This window comes from Chiloscyllium punctatum, chromosome 20 (assembly GCF_047496795.1).
Source record: "Chiloscyllium punctatum isolate Juve2018m chromosome 20, sChiPun1.3, whole genome shotgun sequence".
NCBI lineage: Eukaryota > Metazoa > Chordata > Chondrichthyes > Orectolobiformes > Hemiscylliidae > Chiloscyllium > Chiloscyllium punctatum.
In genome coordinates this window covers 7,972,643-7,992,093 of record NC_092758.1, presented here as the reverse complement: position 1 = coordinate 7,992,093, position 19,451 = coordinate 7,972,643, and the positions used below count along the sequence as shown (strand labels likewise).

General features: G+C 40.7%; 1 protein-coding gene across 1 annotated transcript in view; it reads left to right on the top strand.

Moving 5' to 3' along the window:
- The window catches only part of LOC140492298 (uncharacterized), a 32,188-nt gene extending 23,720 nt beyond the window's left edge, over positions 1–8,468 (top strand). Inside the window, exon 5 of the mRNA XM_072591250.1 lies at positions 689–8,468. Coding sequence (XP_072447351.1) covers positions 689–3,135 — 2,447 coding nt within the window. The 3' untranslated portion in view covers positions 3,136–8,468. The remainder of the gene's footprint in view (positions 1–688) is intronic.
- Positions 8,469–19,451: the final 10,983 nt, after the last annotated feature.

Here is a 19,451-nt window from a genome sequence, read left to right as displayed (position 1 = left end):
AATAACAGTTCAAAAATTCGTAATCCAGAAGAAAAAACATTTTCTGCAAAACCAAATAGATATGGGACCACCCAATAATCAAAATCAGTAAGAAGAGCATTTAGCAACGATGTCTGTCCATCAATGTATCATTTCTTCAATACTTCTCAAATCGTTGAATCAGTTTGGTTTAATCCAATAAACCTGAATGAAAGTATTGAAATAATAGGATTAACGCCCCTTAAAATTATTTCACCTGGATAAAAGTCAGTTTATTTTCCCATTACACTATCATTGCTTGCCAATAGCCAATTGCAAACAATTGATCTCCTTCAACAAGAAAAATACTTTGAGGATATGAAACAGCGTGAGGGCATTTTAAGTGTGCACCATAAAATAACTGCGATATGGGTATTGTAACTCCTTGCGAACAGTTCTGCTTTAAGAAATGCTTGGTGCAATAATGGGTAAGGACTCTTTGTGTCGCTGTCTACCAATAAGAAAACTAAACGCTGCAAGAGATCGACCTCCTCCCCCTCTCCTATCATAGAAAACACAGCGCAGAAGCAAAGAGCAGTGTAACGTCGCCCGCAACTACACCATCTTGCACTGAAAGATTGGCCAGTTCAAGATTTCACGTTTTGTCATTTTAATGTCGACATTTTTCTTGAGCAGAAAGTGTATTTCATTTCGTAGGCAATCAGATAAGAAACGGAGGGTAGACGACATTTTTGCAGATTTCTATTGGATCCCGAACCCACAACAATGGCGAAAGGGCTCAGCCGGCAGTTCTATTTTGTGATACTGACTTGCGTTTCAGATTTAATTTTCGCTGAAATACATTACGTGATCCCCGAAGAAATGGAGCGCGGTGCGTTTGTTGGGAATATCGCGGAAGATTTAGGCCTAAGCACTGGTGAGATGTCGTTTCGCAAATTTCGTCTCGTCTCTGACGATGGGAGACGTGTATTTAAAGTGAATATGGGGAATGGTGCTTTAGTTGTGAACGAGAGAATCGACAGGGAAATTCTCTGTGGACGAAGTGCGATTTGTTCTGTTTCTCAGGATGTAGAGATAGACAATCCTTTAGAAATGCACCGTGTCGATGTGGAAATATTGGATATAAATGATAACTCGCCCAGATTTCCCAAAATGAGATACACTTTACAAATATCTGAGGTAACTGCAGCAGGAGCTCGTTTCCCACTCGAGAGTGCGCAAGATGCAGATGTGGGTACCAACGCTGTGAGTAGTTATGAAATCAGCACAAACAAGCACTTCAGCCTGAAGACTCGGACCAGAAGCGATGGAACTAAAATTGCAGAGCTGATGTTAGAAAACCCTTTAGACCGCGAGCAACTCTCGATGTTTCATCTCATACTGACGGCCATTGACGGTGGGACTCCTCGTAGATCTAGCACTGCAGAAATGGTGATCACTGTGCTCGATGTAAACGACAATGCCCCAGTATTTGATCATCAGATATACAGGGTTAACGCATTGGAGAACTTACCTGAAAATACGTTGATCATAACATTAAATGCTGTTGATTTAGACCAGGGAACAAATGGTGAAGTGAAGTACTATTTAAGCAGCCACGTTTCTCAACGTGTGAGGGAATTGTTCAGTTTGAACCTCGCAACTGGGCAGATCAGAGTTCAAGGATCACTGGACTATGAAGAAGAGAAAGTTTACCAATTTGATGTAGAAGCTGTAGACAGTGGTACGCCAGCATTAGTTGGGCTCGCTGAGGTTATTGTTGAATTAGTTGACGTTAACGATAACGGCCCGGAGTTCAAAATAAGCTCGTTCTTTATTGAGGTCAGCGAAGATGCTGCAAGTGGGACTGTGATCGCTAAAATAAGCGCAACCGATCGTGATTCAGGTGAAAATGGGCAAGTGCGGTGTCAGTTATCACAAAATATCCCGTTTAAACTTCAAAAATCTTTGAACAGGCAATACAATTTAATAGTGAGTGACACACTGAATCGCGAGATCTCTCCCTACTACAACATTTCCGTTTCTGCCTGGGATGCAGGATCACCACCTCTTTCCACAAATAAAACTATCCACATTTCAGTTTCTGATATCAATGATAATGCACCACAATTTACGCAGGCGTTATATAATGTGTTCCTGATGGAAAACAATGCTCCTGGTACATCAATATCTGATGTTACCGCTTTCGACCCTGATATGGGCAAGAATAGCGCTGTATCGTATTTCCTATTGGACAGTTTCACACATGAAAGCTCCGCGTCTGGCCGCTTTAGTGTTAACTCGGAAAATGGGCACCTTTACGCGCTACGCTCTTTTGACTATGAAATACAGAAGAAATTTCAAATCAAAGTTCAGGCTCAGGATGGCGGTACTCCCTCACTGACCAGCACTGCTCTCGTAAACGTTATTATCCTGGACCAAAATGACAACGCCCCAGTCATTGTCTCACCTTCAAATTACAGCAGTTCGATTTTGATTGTACCAAAATCTGCACATCCCGGGTACTTGGTGACCAAAGTAATTGCGACAGACGCAGATTCTGGACAGAATGCACGACTTTCTTACCAGCTCATAGAAGCTACTGATCACAGCCTTTTTCATGTGGGACTTACCTCTGGCGAAATTCGAACAACTCGAAATTTTAGGGAGAAAGATGTCCTGAGACAGACGCTTGTTATTTTGGTCAGGGACAATGGGCAGCCGAGTCTCTCTAGTGCAGTTTCAATTCTCTTTATAATCCAAAGTAACGTAACTGAAAGTACCTTTGAACAAAAAAGCAAACCAAGAAATTCAGAATTATTTTCAGATTTAAATTTTCTATTGATCATAATTTTAGGATCAACGTCCTGTATATTTCTATTCATAATAGTTTTTCTGGTCGTTGTGAAATGGAAACAAGACAGGAATAATTTCTGTTACATGTCCAGGATGTGCTGCTACAGGCTGAGGAATTCAGCCGATGACTCCCATTGTCGAGGCGTCCAGAAAGCAAATTTAAATTATCTAGATTCTGCTCAAACTCTCCCAATTGGACAATCATATAATTACACCGTCTGTCTTTCACCCGAATCCTCTAAGAGCGATTTTTTGTTTTTAAAGCCGTGCAACCCGACATTGCCTCTGGATGAGATTAATATTCATGACACAGACACATAATATGGTGTCATTGCGCAATGAAATTAAGTTGCAGTTCGTACATTCATGTGTATCGTGGAGAAAAAAAATCAACCCTTCTACCTATGCTTTTTTAAAAAATCGAATGATTGGATCTCCCACGTATTAGTAGGTTTCATTCTTTGTAGGTCAGACATGGTTATCTGTCCATTTTTTTGTAGATTCCTCAGTGTGTTGTTTATCCTATTGGTGAGCTGTGGGGTGGGGTCAAACCCCCCTACCAAAAGAGAGACAACGGAACGAGGACATGCCGTAACCCAAAGGACTAGCCACACGACCATACATCAGGAGCATTTCTGAACTGACAGCCAGACTACTGCGACCACTAGGACTCATAACAGCACACAAACCAACAGCCACTCTCAGACAACAACTCACCAGGACAAAGGACCTGACACCCAACATGAGCAAAACTAATGTAGTGTCCAAAATCCCATGCAAGGACTGCACAAAACACTACATCGGACAAACAGGAAGACAGTTAACGATCCGTATACACGAACACTAACTAGCCACGAAACGACACGACCAGCTATCCTTAGTAGCCACACACACAGACGACAAGCAACAGGAATTCGACTGGGACAACACTACCAATATAGGGCAAGCCAAACAGAGAACAGCCAGGGAATTCCTGGAGGCATGGCACTCATCCACAGACTCTATCAACAACCACATCGACCTGGACCCAATATACCGGCCACTACAGCGGACAGCTCAAACTGACAAACGGAAGCGGCAGAGACAGGCCACTAAAAATGCCGGAGGAAACAGCACAGAAGCGCTTCACAGGAGGCTCCCAAGCACTGAGGATGTCACCTAGACAGGGGACGAAATGTTTGCAAGACAAATTCCCAACTCGGCGAACAGAACCACAACAACGAGCACCCGAGCTACAAATCTTCTCCCAAACTTTGAACTGAACGTTAGTACTTGAAAATCGTAAACGATAAAACATCCTCGACATAGTCACCCTGTCAACACTACTTTGAATCTTACATCGTTCAATCAAGTCACTTGTTTCTCTTCGAAACTGCGACTATACAAAAGAGCGTTAAAACTTTAATGATAAGATCCTCACTCATTACAAATATTAATCTAGTAAACATTCTTCGAACTGCATTAACACATTTTGACCTTTCCTGATATAACAGAACCAATGCTATGCACAACATTCTGGATTGGATGAATCGCTGCCTGTATAAATTGAGAGTAACTTTACAAGTTCTTACATTCAATTTCCCTCACAATAAGTGATAATCTGGAATAAGGTTTGTAATCCTGGTCTGCGAATTTGAGGATGGATGTAACACCATTGGCGGAAGTTCACAGAAGGCACGCTATATTAATCACAGTTAGGAAAACTTTTCGTTATAAGAAAGATTGAAAATACGATAAAGTCAGTCACCCCTATTTCCACATTGTCAAGAAACTGCCATTATTGTAGCTGTGAGGCGCAGCAACCTCTGGAGTTTGTAGCTTCGGTATTATTGCAAGAAGTTTGTCGGCTCCACCGTCTTGCATTAAGCTTCAATCTAGTTTACCCTGTTATCATATAGTGAGAAGAAAATATGAAGTTGAAATTCATTTCAACTTTCAATCAGGATTTATGCGTTAATTTTGCTTCACAGTGCCCATAACAGTCTGTTTTTGCTGTTTATTCACGGGGTGGGTGCATCGTTAGTTTTTCAAAAATTATTGTCCAATCTCAATTAACCATAGAACGGTTGCGAGAAAACTCGTTTCTGGGTCTGGAATTGCATGCAGGCCAGACCAAGTAAAAATGACAGCTTGCACCCCGAAAGGACTTTAGGAAAACACACGTTTTCCTCACAACTAGCAACGATTTCAGCTTCTGAGTTAATTCAAATTCTAAAATCTGCCACTGCACGTAAAACACAGGTCCCTGGAACATCTCTTGAGTTTCTCCTTTATTAGTCGAAAGAGAAAACCGCGACTCTACCGCAAATTTGTGACAAATCATATCCATAAGTAGTCAAAATATGATCAGCTGTGATTTAGTTACATGGTTCAGTAGATTGATAGGATTCTGTTGCTAATTTTTGTGCGTTTTAGAAAGTTCAAACGTGCTGTAATAAAAATTTATTGGATGTTAAAGGCTCAAAACTGGGCACCATGATACACAACAAAACAACAAAAGCTGCAATAAATTGCACTTACATGGAAACCTGAACCATTTCAAGAATCCCAAAGTGCTTTACAGAAAGGTTAAAAGAAAACAAAGAAAAACCGGTAGCAGATTGTACTTTTCTTGATTGTAAGCTGTGTGAAAGTGATTGGTTCAAGATATTGTGATAAATTGGAAAGCAAATTACAGAGGCTGAGATACTTGGGGAGAACATTCCAGACGCTAGGGCCGAGGCAAATGAAAACACTGGCTTCAAATCTGAAAATATTAACATTGGAAATTCTCAAGTGACCTGAATAATATGAATTAATTAAAATGTTGAAGGAGATTACTGAGGACAAGAGAGACCAGACTATTCAGGTATTCCAAAACAATTTCAATATCTAAATTGGAGAGGCAAATAATTAAAGCGAGTGTAATCCATCATTAATTAGTGTGATCAAAAGTTTTTTTTTTGTTTTAGGGCACAGAAAGATCTGCTTTGCAGACCCTTTCATTCATAATGTGTAGAATATGGAATTGTGAAGTCTGGAAGTGTGAATGATTTGGAAGCATCTCAGAAATAGACGAGTACAGGCAAGTGTGGTTACTTACATGTTTAGGGATGTAGAATGTATATTGGGTTGGCGTTAGCAAAGACATCAACGTGTGATTGAAAGCTCATGTAATGTTCAGTCGTGTTACCAAGTGGTAAACAATCTGAGTCGTTATGGCAGTATTTTAAGTCAATGACTTTTGTTTTCCAATATATAATTAGAAGGAGTTTCAGATATCCTCTACTGGACGTTGGATAATTGAAAATTTTATGCAGAAGAAGAATTGTGACCGATGATGATCATATAAAATTGTTGTGAAGAGCAGCATGTATATATATTTACGAATGTACCAAGATGGGGAGTTGGGGATATCAAAATCAGCCAAGCCAGAATAGTTGAAACAGTAGTTTCCGACTAAGATTAAAAAGATGAGAAGTGAACCAGAAAAGTAAAGGTCCAACAAAATGTTGAGCTGTCGAATGCCAACGGAAGATGAATGTGTAATCAATTCAGGAATAAAATGCATACTATTGAATGAGTAAATGGACAGACAATTCGCACTTGCTACTGACATACTTGAGATAATCTTGTAATTGACAAGAGCGTCTGATACTGTGACAGGCATGGAAAACTGAAGTTTTAACATCATGGGTTCCAGGAAAATTGGAAATGAATTCGGGAGGACTCAACACTTTCAGGTATTGCAGGAATTAAAGCTGTTGGTAAATGGTGGTAGGGATGGAGACTTAGATATGTTGCATAAACTAACAACGATGATTTTGTCAAAGTGATTTTTTGGGGATTTGTTGTTAATGTCAACTTTGAACAATACAGAGTGAAAATTAACATTGTTAAAGGATGTCCATTCCATGGCAGTATTGAACATATATAAGAAATTGATAGGAAGTGAAAATATCCTTTATAATATTAAAGAACAGAAGTATACACAACACAATGAAATATTTCTTTGTTTTTTGGAGATTCTAAATACATTATGTCCCACGAATATAATTAAAACATATTTGACTTGGCAGGATATTAGCAAAAGATTGAGGAGCAGCACAGGACGTTTGGCCTTTCGTGCTTTACTTCTATTCAATATTTCCATTCCTCATTTTATTTGCTCGTTTCGTGTAATAATCTATGGCTACTTTCGTACATGAGAAATCTATCGAACTCAAGCATTGAAGAAATTCAATGAAACAGTATCGTTCTCTATGGCAGATGCTGAACCTGTTGAGAAATGGTTTGCTGCGTTCTGTCCCCCTCCATTTTGAACATAATCACTTTCCAATGTAACTGAAACTGAATGTAAACAATTTTGAAAAAAAAACCTAAGAATGAACGATCTCGGTAGAGAATTCTTTAAGAGACTATTTCATGAGTCATTGCTTTAATAATGTTAAAGATCACGTTCTACTGAAGTAAAATGTCACTGCTCTTCTTTCTATTTCCTTCACTACAATCAACAATTTCCTTTACACTGTTCACTACTTTCTTTACTTGCAAGGTAAGTCAACCTAATACATGCACCAGAACACCTAAATCCCTCTGTCCATTGAAATTCGATGACTTCTCTTAAATCAAATTGTACACTGATTCTCGACTCTTCCTGCAAATTTGATTTTTTTAACGTTATGACACGTTATACTCATTCTACTAGTTATTTGTATTTTCATTTTATTTATCTGTGTTCCTTTGTAGATTTTGTGCATTATCTTGTCAACAGGCATTCTTACTTTTCTCAGTGTCACTGACAAATTTAGCTACACTCATTCAATTGACAAAAGCCAAATCTTTGCTATAGATTGTAAGCATTATTTAGAGCTAGAAAATCAATAACAATTCCTTTATGCTTATCCTTTGGGCCATGCGTTCAATCCAATCCTTTATCCATTTTACAACTCACGCAACTCTTATGTGATAAATTGTTTGAACGATTCTGTTGCATCAGTGTTTTCTAATTCATTGTAACCCTTTTAGAATCGAATGAAGTGTTGTGCATTACAAGAATCGTAAAAGGTTTGTACCAAATGTTATTATCATTATTGAATCATGGAATGTGTTTAACCAAGACATAGATTGATACTGGTCCTTCCTTTAAAGTCTCAAAAACGCCATCTGCAAACATTCTCTAACAGTGAATATATATCGTATATTGCTCAAAAGGCAAGTGCAAGTGGAACCTAAGGTATTAGTTGGAATGCACTTGCACATTCCAATTTTTGATAGGCAATTTTAATACAAGAATATCACCAACTTTGTTTTTCTGTTCACTTCAAAAGAGTCAGAGATTTAGTTCAAGAGAAGATTTTTTTCAGCTCAGTGTAGAAAACAGCAGAGCTGGATTCAGAAGCAAAATGCATTTTTCTCTCGTACTTCAGCGCAAAGTGATTTTGGTCGAGACTGGGAGTTATTAGATACAGGAAAGATAAGGCCCTCATATTGCTCAATACTTCACTTCAGAAGAATCGAAAACGAATCAACACATGCTGTCCACAGTCCACTTGAAGTAATAATGCAACTAAAATAGTTGAGATAGGGTTGAATTTTCCTTGACTTAAATTTCTCTTATTGATGATGTTGGAAATATGATTGAAATGTTGTATCGATATTTCCATTCATGTCATTCTAACTGTAATACAAATATATAGATATATTGTTTGTATGCTTTATTACTTGTTTGCAAGAAGATTGTTTTCTCTAGTTAACAAAAATCTTCAGACTCGTTTGATCACGTTTTATTGTATTAATTATTAAAGTAAATTATCTATCATGCGAAGCTTGATTATAGAATATGACAATCCAGCACCTAAGATCAAAACTCAACCAATAGCAGGGTGGCACGCTGGCTCAGCAGTAAGCACTGCAGTCTCACCGCACCAAGGTGCTAGGTTTGATTCTAGGCTTGGGTGAGTGTCAGTATGGAGTTTCCATATTCTCCCTGTGTCTGCGTGGGCTTCTTCCAGGTGCTCCAGTTTCCTGGCAACGATAAGGCAGTTAGGTGAATTGGCCTTACTAAATTGCCCATGGTGTTAGGTACATTAGGCAGAGGGAAATGGGTCTGGGTGGGTTACTCTTCGTAGGGTCGATGTGGACTGGTTAGGCCGAAGGGCGTGCTTGCACACTATAGGGAATCTAATTTTGGGTGGCACAGTGGTTATCACTGCTGCCTCCCAGCGCCAGAGGCCTGGGTTCAATTCCCATCTCAGATGACTGACTGCGTGGAGTTTGCACATTCGCCCCCTGTCTGGGTGGGTTTCCTCCGGGTGCTCTGGTTCTATCCCACAGTCCAAAAATGTGCAGGTTAGGTGAATCGGCCATGCTAAATTGCTCGTAGTATTAGCTGTAGGGGAATGGGTCTGGGTAGGTTGTGCTTTGGTGGGTCGGTGTGGACTTGTTGGGCCGAAGGGCCTGTTTCTACACTGTAAGTAATCTAATGACTCTTATATTTTACATGGAAAGCTATAATTAAATGTTTCTAAAACTTTGGAAGCAGGCTTGAATAGCTAGTTTAAAGTGATCACAAGTCAGATCAGATGAAATGTGTGCAGTATTTCAAATCCAGCCATTCATAGTGATTGGCAATTAAGAAATTAATGGGAGGAATATGCTTCACAAATATATCCAAATCTGATTTTTGAAACCTCAGCTGCAGCGGACTCACAGAATCCCTATAGTGTGCAAGCAGGCCATTTGGCCCATTGAGACCACACCGACCCTCCAAAGAGCACCCCACCCAGACCCATTCCCCTACCCAAGCCACAAGTGGGAATGTTAAGTCTGGATATTTACAATCACCTTCAACCAGAAGTGAACGAAGCCATTGAACCATCTTAGCCTCCTGTTATGTGATTGAGGTCTTTTGTTCCACTTGCCGTACCCAATATCATGTTTCTCATTACAGCTATTGTTACCTGTCATAGAGTCACAGAGTCTTAGATTGATACAGCATGGAAACAGGCCCTTTGGCCCGAGCTAGTCTATGTAGACCATGGGCCAGCTCGTTCTATTTGCCCGCATTTACTCCATATCCCTCAAAACCCTTCCCATCCATGTATCAACCGCAGGGTTTTTTTTAAACCCGCTATTGTACCTGCCTCGACAACTTTATCTGGCAGCCCATTCCTTACACGCACCACTCTCTACGTTAAAAAGTTGGCCCTTATGGCCTTCTTAAATCTTTCCCCTTTCACCTTACACATCTCTCCAAGTTTGGCAAATTGCCAAGATATATTCCATAGAGAGGAGAAAAACAAAATCAATTCAGCAAGGTAATGGCTGCTCAGTCATGTTCGACCACCATTAAACAGATGCATGTTATTCTTAGCAGTTCGATGAAGTATGACTTACAGAGAAACGATTTGCTCAATTCGCATTTGAAGTGACAGAGACGCGGAACTGATTATCTGCTTCCTGAAAGAAAAGATAAAATCAGGAAAGATTCATAAGAGTTTCCTTGACTAAAGGTATTATATTTACTTTATTTCAAGGAACGATTGGTAATTAAAGAGGAAAGGAATCAGGGAAAACTCTCCATTGTTAGACCATAGCTGATGGATAGTGTACATTTGTCGGCACTACATTATTGAAAAAATGTGAATGCATTGTCGAGCTTCCAGGACTGCAGAATGGTTCAAAGAATGAAGAACTTCAGTTACAATAATAGATTGAAGAACTTGGGACTGTTCTGAGATGAAACTTAAAGAGATTTGGTCATGATTTTACAAATCATGAGCATGCTGAATAGAGTTGACAAGGAGAGGGTGTTCCTGTGCTTAGAAGAAACAAGAAAGAGAAGGCAAACATGTAAAGTGATTTTCACTTCATGTGTAGATCCAGTGACATGCACAGTCTGGAAATGTGGCAAAAGCAACTTCATTTGAGACATTGACGAACCCATTTGAATTATTTGAACTGGATGAGCTGAGGATTATTCGAGAGGCTGAGAGGGTGATCGATAGAAGCTACAGGGACATAGTTACGCCGGAGAACAGAGGTAGCTGGGTAACAGTTAGAGGTGGGAAGGGGAAGAAGCAGGCAGTGCAGGGTTCCCCTGTGGTCGTTCCCCTAAAAAATAAGCATACAGCTTTGGAAACTGTTAGGGAGGACAGCCTTGCAGGTGTAAGCTGCAGTGAAGGGGTCTGTGGCTCTGAGACTCAGAAGGGAAAGGGGGAGAAGAGGAGAGCGCTAGTTATAGGGGACTCTCTAGTTAGAGGGACGGACAGGCGGTTCTGTGGACATGGGCGAGACTCTCGGATGGTTTGTTGCCTCCTGGGTGCTAGGGTCCGAGACGTCTCGGACCGTGTCTTCGGAATCCTTAAGGGGGAGGGTGTGCAGCAAGAAGTCGTGGTACACATTGGCACCAATGACATAGGTAGGAAGAGGGGTGGTGAGGTCATTCAAGAGCTCAAGGAGTTAGGCTGGAAGCTAAAAGCTAGGACAGACAGAGTCGTCATCTCTGGGTTGTTGCCGATGCCACGTGACAGAGAGGCAAAGAATAGGGAGAGAGTGCAGTTGAACACGTGGCTGCAAGGATGGTGTAGGAGGGAGGGCTTCAGATATTTGGACAATTGGACTGCATTCTGGGGAAGATGGGACCTGTATAAACAGGACGGGTTGCACCTGAACCAGAAGGGCACCAATATCCTGGGGGGTAGGTTTGCTAGCACTCTTCGGGGGGGTTTAAACTAATTTGGCAGGGGGATGGGATCCGGACTTGTAGTCCAGCAAGTAAGCTAGCTGTGTGTCAGGATGCCCAAGACTGTCGGGAGGCTGTGGAGAAGGTAGCACTGACAGGGACTACTTGCGGACACAGAGATGGGCTCCAGTGCGTATACTTCAACGCAAGGTGTATCAGAAATAAGGTGGGTGAACTTAAGGCGTGGATCGGTACCTGGGACTACGATGTTGTGGCCATCACGGAAACATGGATAGATGAGGGACAAGAATGGCTGTTGGAGGTTCCTGGTTACAGATGTTTCAGTAAGATTAGGGAGGGTGGTAAAAAAAGGAGGGGGGTGGCATTGCTAATTAGAAATGGTATAACGGCTGCAGAAAGGAAGTTTGAGGGGGATCTGCCTCTGGAGGTAGTATGGGCTGAAGTCAGAAATAGGAAAGGTGCAGTCACCTTGTTGGGTGTTTATTATAGGCCCCCCAATATCAGCAGAGATGTGGAGAAACAGATTGGGAAACAGATTTTGGAAAGGTGCAGAAGCCACAGGGTCGTAGTCATGGGCGACTTCAACTTCCCAAATATTGATTGGAAGCTCTTTAGATCAAGTAGATTGGATGGGGCGGTGTTTGTGCAGTGTGTCCAGGAAGCTTTTCTAACGCAGTATGTCGATTGTCCAACCAGAGGGGAGGCCATATTGGATTTGGTACTCGGTAATGAACCAGGACAAGTGGTGGGCTTGTTAGTGGGTGAACCTTTTGGTGATGGTGACCACAATTCTGTGACTTTCACCTTGGTTATGGAGAGAGATAGGTGCGCACAACAAGGAAGATTTTACAACTGGGGGAAGGGAAATTACGATGCTGTAAGACAGGATTTGAGGAGCATACGTTGGGAGCATAGGCTGTCAGGGAAGGATGTGGTGGAAATGTGGAACTTTTTCAAGGAGCAGATACGACTTGTCCTTGATATGTATGTACCGATCAGGCAGGAAAGAAATGGTCGTGTGAGGGAGCCTTGGTTGACGAGGGTGGTTGAATGTCGAGTAAAGAGGAAGAAGGAGGCTTACATAAGGTTGAGGAAACAGGGTTCAGACAGAGCAGTGGAGGGATACAGGATAGCCAGAAGGGACCTGAAGAAAGGGATTAGGAGAGCTAAGAGAGGGCATGAAAAATCCTTGGCGGATAGGATCAAGGATAAGCCCAAGGCATTCTATGCGTATGTGAGAAACCTGAGAATGACGAGAACGAGGGTAGGTCCGATCAAGGACAGTAGTGGGAGACTGTGTATTGAGTCGGAAGAGATAGGAGAGGTCTTGAACAAGTACTTCTCTTCAGTATTTACGAACGAGAGGGACCGTATTGTTGAAGAGGAGAGTGTGAAACGGACTGATAAGCTAGAAGAGATACCTGTTAGGAAGGAAGATGTGTTGGACATTTTGAACAACTTGAGGATAGACAAGTCCCCCGGGCCTGACGGGATATATCCTAGGATTATGTGGGAAGCAAGAGAGGAAATTGCAGTACCATTGGCAATGATCTTCTCGTCTTCACTGGCAACGGGGGTGGTACCAGGGGACTGGAGAGTAGCGAATGTTGTGCCCCTGTTCAAAAAAGGGAATAGGGATAACCCCGGGAATTACAGGCCAGTTAGTCTTACTTCTGTGGTAGGCAAAGTAATGGAAAGGGTACTGAGGGATAGGATTTACGAGTATCTGGAAAGACACTGCTTGATTAGGGACAGCCAGCACGGATTTGTGAAGGGTAGGTCTTGCCTTACAAGTCTTATTGAATTCTTCGAGGAGGTGACCAAGCATGTGGATGAGGGTAGAGCAGTGGATGTAGTGTACATGGATTTTAGTAAGGCATTTGATAAGGTTCCCCATGGTAGGCTTATGCGGAAAGTCAGGAGGCATGGGATAGAGGGAAATTTGGCCAATTGGATAGAAAACTGGCTAACCGGTCGAAGGTAGAGAGTGGTGGTAGATGGTAAATATTCAGCCTGGAGCCCAGTTACAAGTGGAGTTCCGCAGGGATCAGTTCTGGGTCCTCTGCTGTTTGCAATTTTTATTAATGACTTAGATGAGGGAGTCGAAGGGTGGGTTAGTAAATTTGCAGATGATACGAAAATAGGTGGAGTTGTGGACAGTGAGGAGGGCTGTTGTCGGCTGCAGAGGGACTTAGATATGATGCAGAGCTGGGCTGAGGAGTGGCAGATGGAGTTCAACCCTGCCAAGTGTGAGGTTGTCCATTTTGGAAGAACAAATAAGAATGCGGAATACAGGGTTAATGGTAGGGTTCTTAGTCAGGTGGAGGAACAGAGGGATCTTGGGGTCTATGTACATAGATCTTTGAAGGTTGACACTCAGGTGGATAGAGTTTGTAAGAAGGCCTATGGAGTATTATCGTTCATTAGCAGAGGGATTGAATTCAAGAGTCGCGAAGTGATGTTGCAGCTGTACAGGACTTTGGTTCGAGCACATTTGGAGTACTGTGTGCAGTTCTGGTCGCCTCACTTTAGGAAAGATGTGGAAGCTTTGGAGAGGGTGCAGAGAAGATTTACCAGGATGTTGCCTGGAATGGAGAGTAGGTCGTACGAGGATAGGTTGAGAGTCCTCGGCCTTTTCTCGTTGGAACGGCGAAGGATGAGGGGTGACTTGATAGAGGTTTATAAGATGATCAGAGGAATAGATAGAGTAGACTGTCAGAAACTTTTTTCCCGGGTTCAACAGAGTGTTACAAGTGGACATAAATTTAAGTTGAAGGGTGGAAGGTACAGGGGAGATGTCAGGGGTGGGTTCTTTACCCAGAGAGTGGTGGGGGCATGGAATGTGCTGCCCGTGGGAGTGGTAGAGTCAGATTCATTGGCGACCTTTAAGCGGCATTTGGATAGGTACATGGATGGGTGCTTAATCTAGGTTAGAAGTTCGGCACAACATCGTGGGCCGAAGGGCCTGTTCTGTGCTGTATTGTTCTATGTTCTATGTTCTATGTTCTAACATACTTAATGTGCAATGATGTGGGTGGTGGTAGTGGAAATAGGAAATTGCCACTAAGCAATGATATCCATTTGAAGAGTCATGCATAGGAAAGTTTCATGACAATAATTTCGGACTTAAATTTGAGCTTTAAGTGTACTCGCACCAAACAATGTTTCCAAGCATTATCAAAGTTTGATGATTTGGATGTAGAAGTATTTTTCATTTCGTTTGAAATGAAATTGCTGGTGACAGTGTGGGTACTGGCCATTCAAACAAAGGGTGGTAAGGTAGGGCTAGTGAGACAATTGCATTACTCTCAGAGGAGGTATATGAGGAATTGAAAAGAAAGTTCTTAGCTGGATATGAACTAGTGTCAGAAGACAGCAGACAAAGTTTTATTAAACTAAGGATGGAACATGGTCAAATATATATTGAGTTTGAAATGATTAAACAAAGTTACGTTGATTGGTGGATATAAGCATTCAAATAAATCAGAAATATGATACACTTAAAGAGACTGTCAGTTTGAAGGAGTTCTACAATTCACTTCCCGAATGAGTGAGAACTGGTGGAACAGCAAATGGTTAAGACTGGAAAATTAGTGGTTGAAATCTCAGGTGCTTAGAAGTCGGTATATAAATCAAAGATTGGCTTCTGACATCAACTTCAATCAATGAAGATTTGAATTTGGGAAATGAAAAATCCTCAGATGGTAAAGGAAAGGGATCTCTCATTGAAGATAGTAAAGATAGTTTACCTCGGGGTGATAAGGAAAGCTATTAGGGTGGAAGAGGCGTAAAAATAAAACTCAGGTGCATTTAATATAATAATGTAGGATCCATGACGTTGGAGCTTTGGTGCTTTATGAAAAACAATGGAAAGACAGATGTGATATTTTAGCTTAAACTGGTAAGGTTTATTGAAGTAGTAAAGGACATCTCAGTGAAAACTAAAGAACTGCAACAAAATGTACAGTCTAGTCCGCGGTTGGTTAATAAGAAAGTATCAGATCTTTAAAAAATAACCTTTCTGTGTAAGATTTCTTCATGTGTACAGGGGAGAAAAGGTAAATAAATAAAAAAAGGCGATAAAGGAGCAATTTAATTATTGATGGTGAGGGATAAAGCGGTGTGCACTTTGGAAGGAGTATTGCCAGAAAGGGTGCTAATATATCGGTTTTATGGGTGAAATGTGTGGTGTTCCATTGTATAAGGTGAGGTTGGAGAGTCCAACGAAAAGTGGTGAAGTTATGGTCGGTATAACAGAGAAATTCTCTGTTCTGAAAATGAAGCTTATCCTCGTTAATGATAAAGCTGGATCACAGGTGGGAGTGATGCCTTCTGTCGTTGAAAAGCCAACGGAAAATCAGGCAACAGAGGTGTGACAGAATGCGTAGTCTGGGATTGTTACTGATTGTGTGCTGACAAGGTGGCAAATTCACAGGTTCAAACACAAGGTAAAATCAAAGAAGAAAGATAAACAAATTGACACTAATTTGTCTGAGACTATATTTGATCATATGGTTGGAAAAAAAAGAACAAACCAATAAGTAAACGGCTTGCGATGCCCTTTTTTTCAAAAATTAGAATCATAGAGGCAGCGTGAACGTACGGAGACAAGATCGCACAAAGCCAAGACTTTAATTTAGTTTGTTGCTGAGGGGGTTTGGAAGCTGGTTGTGGAAACTGCTACACTTCTCTCTTTCTGCGACTTGCGGTTCTCTCCATGCTTCCTGAATCAGATGTGAAATAATCTGTTTTAGTGACTTTGCTTTGCATAGGATGTGTTTATGGGATGCGATCATATTGGAACAGTTACTGATTAATTGTTAAATAATCAGTTATTCTGTTAAATTTTCCAGTACAGTTACAGTTAGCCCGATTCTTCTTTCTTTTTTGTATATTAACTAGACACAAAAATAAAGTATGTTTTACATCCAGCCGAGTAGTGTGACCAATCAAATTCCATCTGGAACATAGCACTTTACACTTGCTTTTAAATTGGATAAAGTTTACACTCAAGGCAAACTCCTTGATATACCTGGTGGGCGTTTGGTTTGGTCCATTCAATTATGGAATTCAAGTTCCAACAGAACATGATTCGAATAGGGCTCTTTCTGGATTATCTAATGTTAATACTAATATGACATACAACCAATACTTTTCTCGTGACCTTTAGCATTTTATTGCAAATTGCAGGCAGCAATTCAATATTCACTACTTGCATCAGAAAATTTTATTTGCTGCCATTTTGAGATCCTAGAATACACGTGGGGCTGGGCATTATAGTCAAATTACACCACAAGGGCATGGCTGCTCGGAGACTCTGGAAAATAGTTCACATTACAGAAGAGGAGGTGCTCAACGGCTTAAAAAGCATAACAATTGATAAATCTCGGGGATCTGATCTACTGTATCCTAGGCCATTGTTGGAAGTTAGGAAGAAATTGCGGCACCCATCACAGAGATATTTGTATCATCTATACCCATGGGAGAGGTGTCGAAGCACTGGAGAGTGAGTAATGTTATGCCTTTATTTAAGGAAGGCTATAAGAAGAAGCCTGGGAATTACAGAAGAACGAATCTGCATCAGTGGCAGGGAAGTTGTTGGAAGGGATTCTGAGAGATAGGATTCATATGCATTTGGAGAGGCAAAGTCTGATCAGGGATAGTCAGCACGGCTTTGTGGGTGGGAAATCGTGTCTCACAAATTTGTTTGACTTATTTTAAGATGTAACTAAAAAGATTGATGAAGCCAGAGTGGTAGACATTGTTCACATGGAATTCAGTAAAACGTTTGACAAGGTTCCACATGATAGACTGCTTAGGAAAGTTATCTCACATGAAATTCCGGGACAGTTTGTCACTTAGGTACAAGATTAACTTGGTGGTGAAGACAGAATTTGCTGGTTGATGTTTTTATTTCTGACTGGAGACCATTGATGTTCTGCAGGGATTCGTACTGGATCCACTGTTGCTTGTCAGTTATGCAAAGGACTTGAATGGCGATTCAAGAGGCACAGTTAGTAAGTTTGCAGATGACACCAAAGTTGGTAACATGGTCGACAGTGAAGAATGTTATCCAAGATGAGAGAAGGTCGTGTTCAATTGAGCCAATGGATTGAGGAGTGGAAGGTGGAGTTTAATTTGGACAAATGTGAGGTATGTCACGTTTTAGTAAATTGAAGGACAGAGCGTATACTCTAATAACAGGACCCTGGGAACTGTTGTCTAACAGAGATACCTCGGAATTCAGGCAGATAGTTCTTTGAAAGTTATGTCACAATTAAACACGATGGTTAAGAAGGCTTTTAATATACTTTCATTGCAAAGGCAATTGAGCACAGCTGTTGGGATGTCATGTTGAGGTTGTACAAGACTGCTTTTGTAGTACTATGCACAGTTTGGTAGCCCTGCTATCGGATCAATGCTATTAAATTGGAACGGGTCCAGAAAAGATGGGCCAGATTTACCAGGACTGGAGGCTTCGTGCCCAAAGGAGAAGTTGGATTAGCTGGTACCTTTTTTCAATGGATGCATGAGATTGTGGAGTGACAATACAGCCGTTCATAAAATCATGACGGACATAGATAAGATTAACAGCAAACATCTTTTTACTAAGGTGGGGAGGTCAAAATTAGGGGGAATATTTTAGTGTGATAAGCAAAAGTTTTAAAAACGACCTGGGGGGCATGTTATCATCGCACACAAGGTGGTTTGCATGTAGAATGAATTGGCAAAGAAAATCATCAATGCAGGTACACCTACAACACTTAAATAAAATTTGGACAAATGCATGAATAACATAAACTTTGAGGGATATGGACCAATCTCCAGCAAGTAGGACTAGTTTAATTTGAGAAACTTAGTGGGGATGGGCAAATTGGATCTAAGGGTCTCTTTCTGTGCAGTATGACTCTCTGACTCTATAACATGACAATTTCGTACAAGGAGCATGGGTAACTTCAAATTGCAACAAATAACGTGCACAGAATTTGTGCCATCTATTTGTTTTACAAAGAGATGAAAACCAGCAGTACGATGAATTTTTCAGCATGCAGCTGCATGAATATTATTAGACACTCTTTGCTTGTGAATGCAATTTCCTGAGTTCTTCTCCATTATTCTATTTTCAGCGATGTCGAATTCTCTCAGCATTGGTATGCTGTCATTGTAACTGTACAGTGATGCAAAATACTTATTCATTTCATTTATGTTTGCCTTTGTCATTATCTACACTCGTTGTGTAGATAATGACAAAGGCAAACATACTGTGTCCGTCGTCTTATCTTTATCTAATGGTAACCTGAAAGTACTGGAGAAATTCAGCAGGTGAGAGTGAATCATAGTGAATACTTCAAGCCCAGTGCCAATTTCATACTTTGATTATGTGTAGTAAATTGTATTGAATAGCTTTCTTTCAATTTTGTGTGCTTGTAAGACTTGCATTTACATTTGTGATTAGAGATGTTTGTTACATTCAAATAGACGGTATTTATTATACTACAATTACTTTTGTAACTTCTCGAATTATCTGCTCCTTTACTTTGAGATTTGTTCTCTCCATCCTTTTTAACACAGAAGATTATTTCAGTTTTCTGCATTATATTTTATCACTTGTCCTTTCACTTGTTTAATCTCGTACATTGCCCAAATTTGACATAATTCAAAACATTTACTGATTCTTTTCAATAACTGCAGAAAGAAAATTACACTATTTGTAGTGCTTTCCACAAACGCTATGAATTATATTCGCTGATTTATTTGGGGGCAAATTTCATTTGCATGCCATTTAAGCAATAATTTAAAACATTGTCCTCTCTTACAATAACCACACAACTACTTTACCGCAGCTCTTCAACTTCTGAGAAGATTGGAGACCCTCTGCTAACTCTCTTGTTGAAATGAAAATTTCAGTATTTCGCATGATCAAAATGTTAGCAACAGACTACAGGGTAAA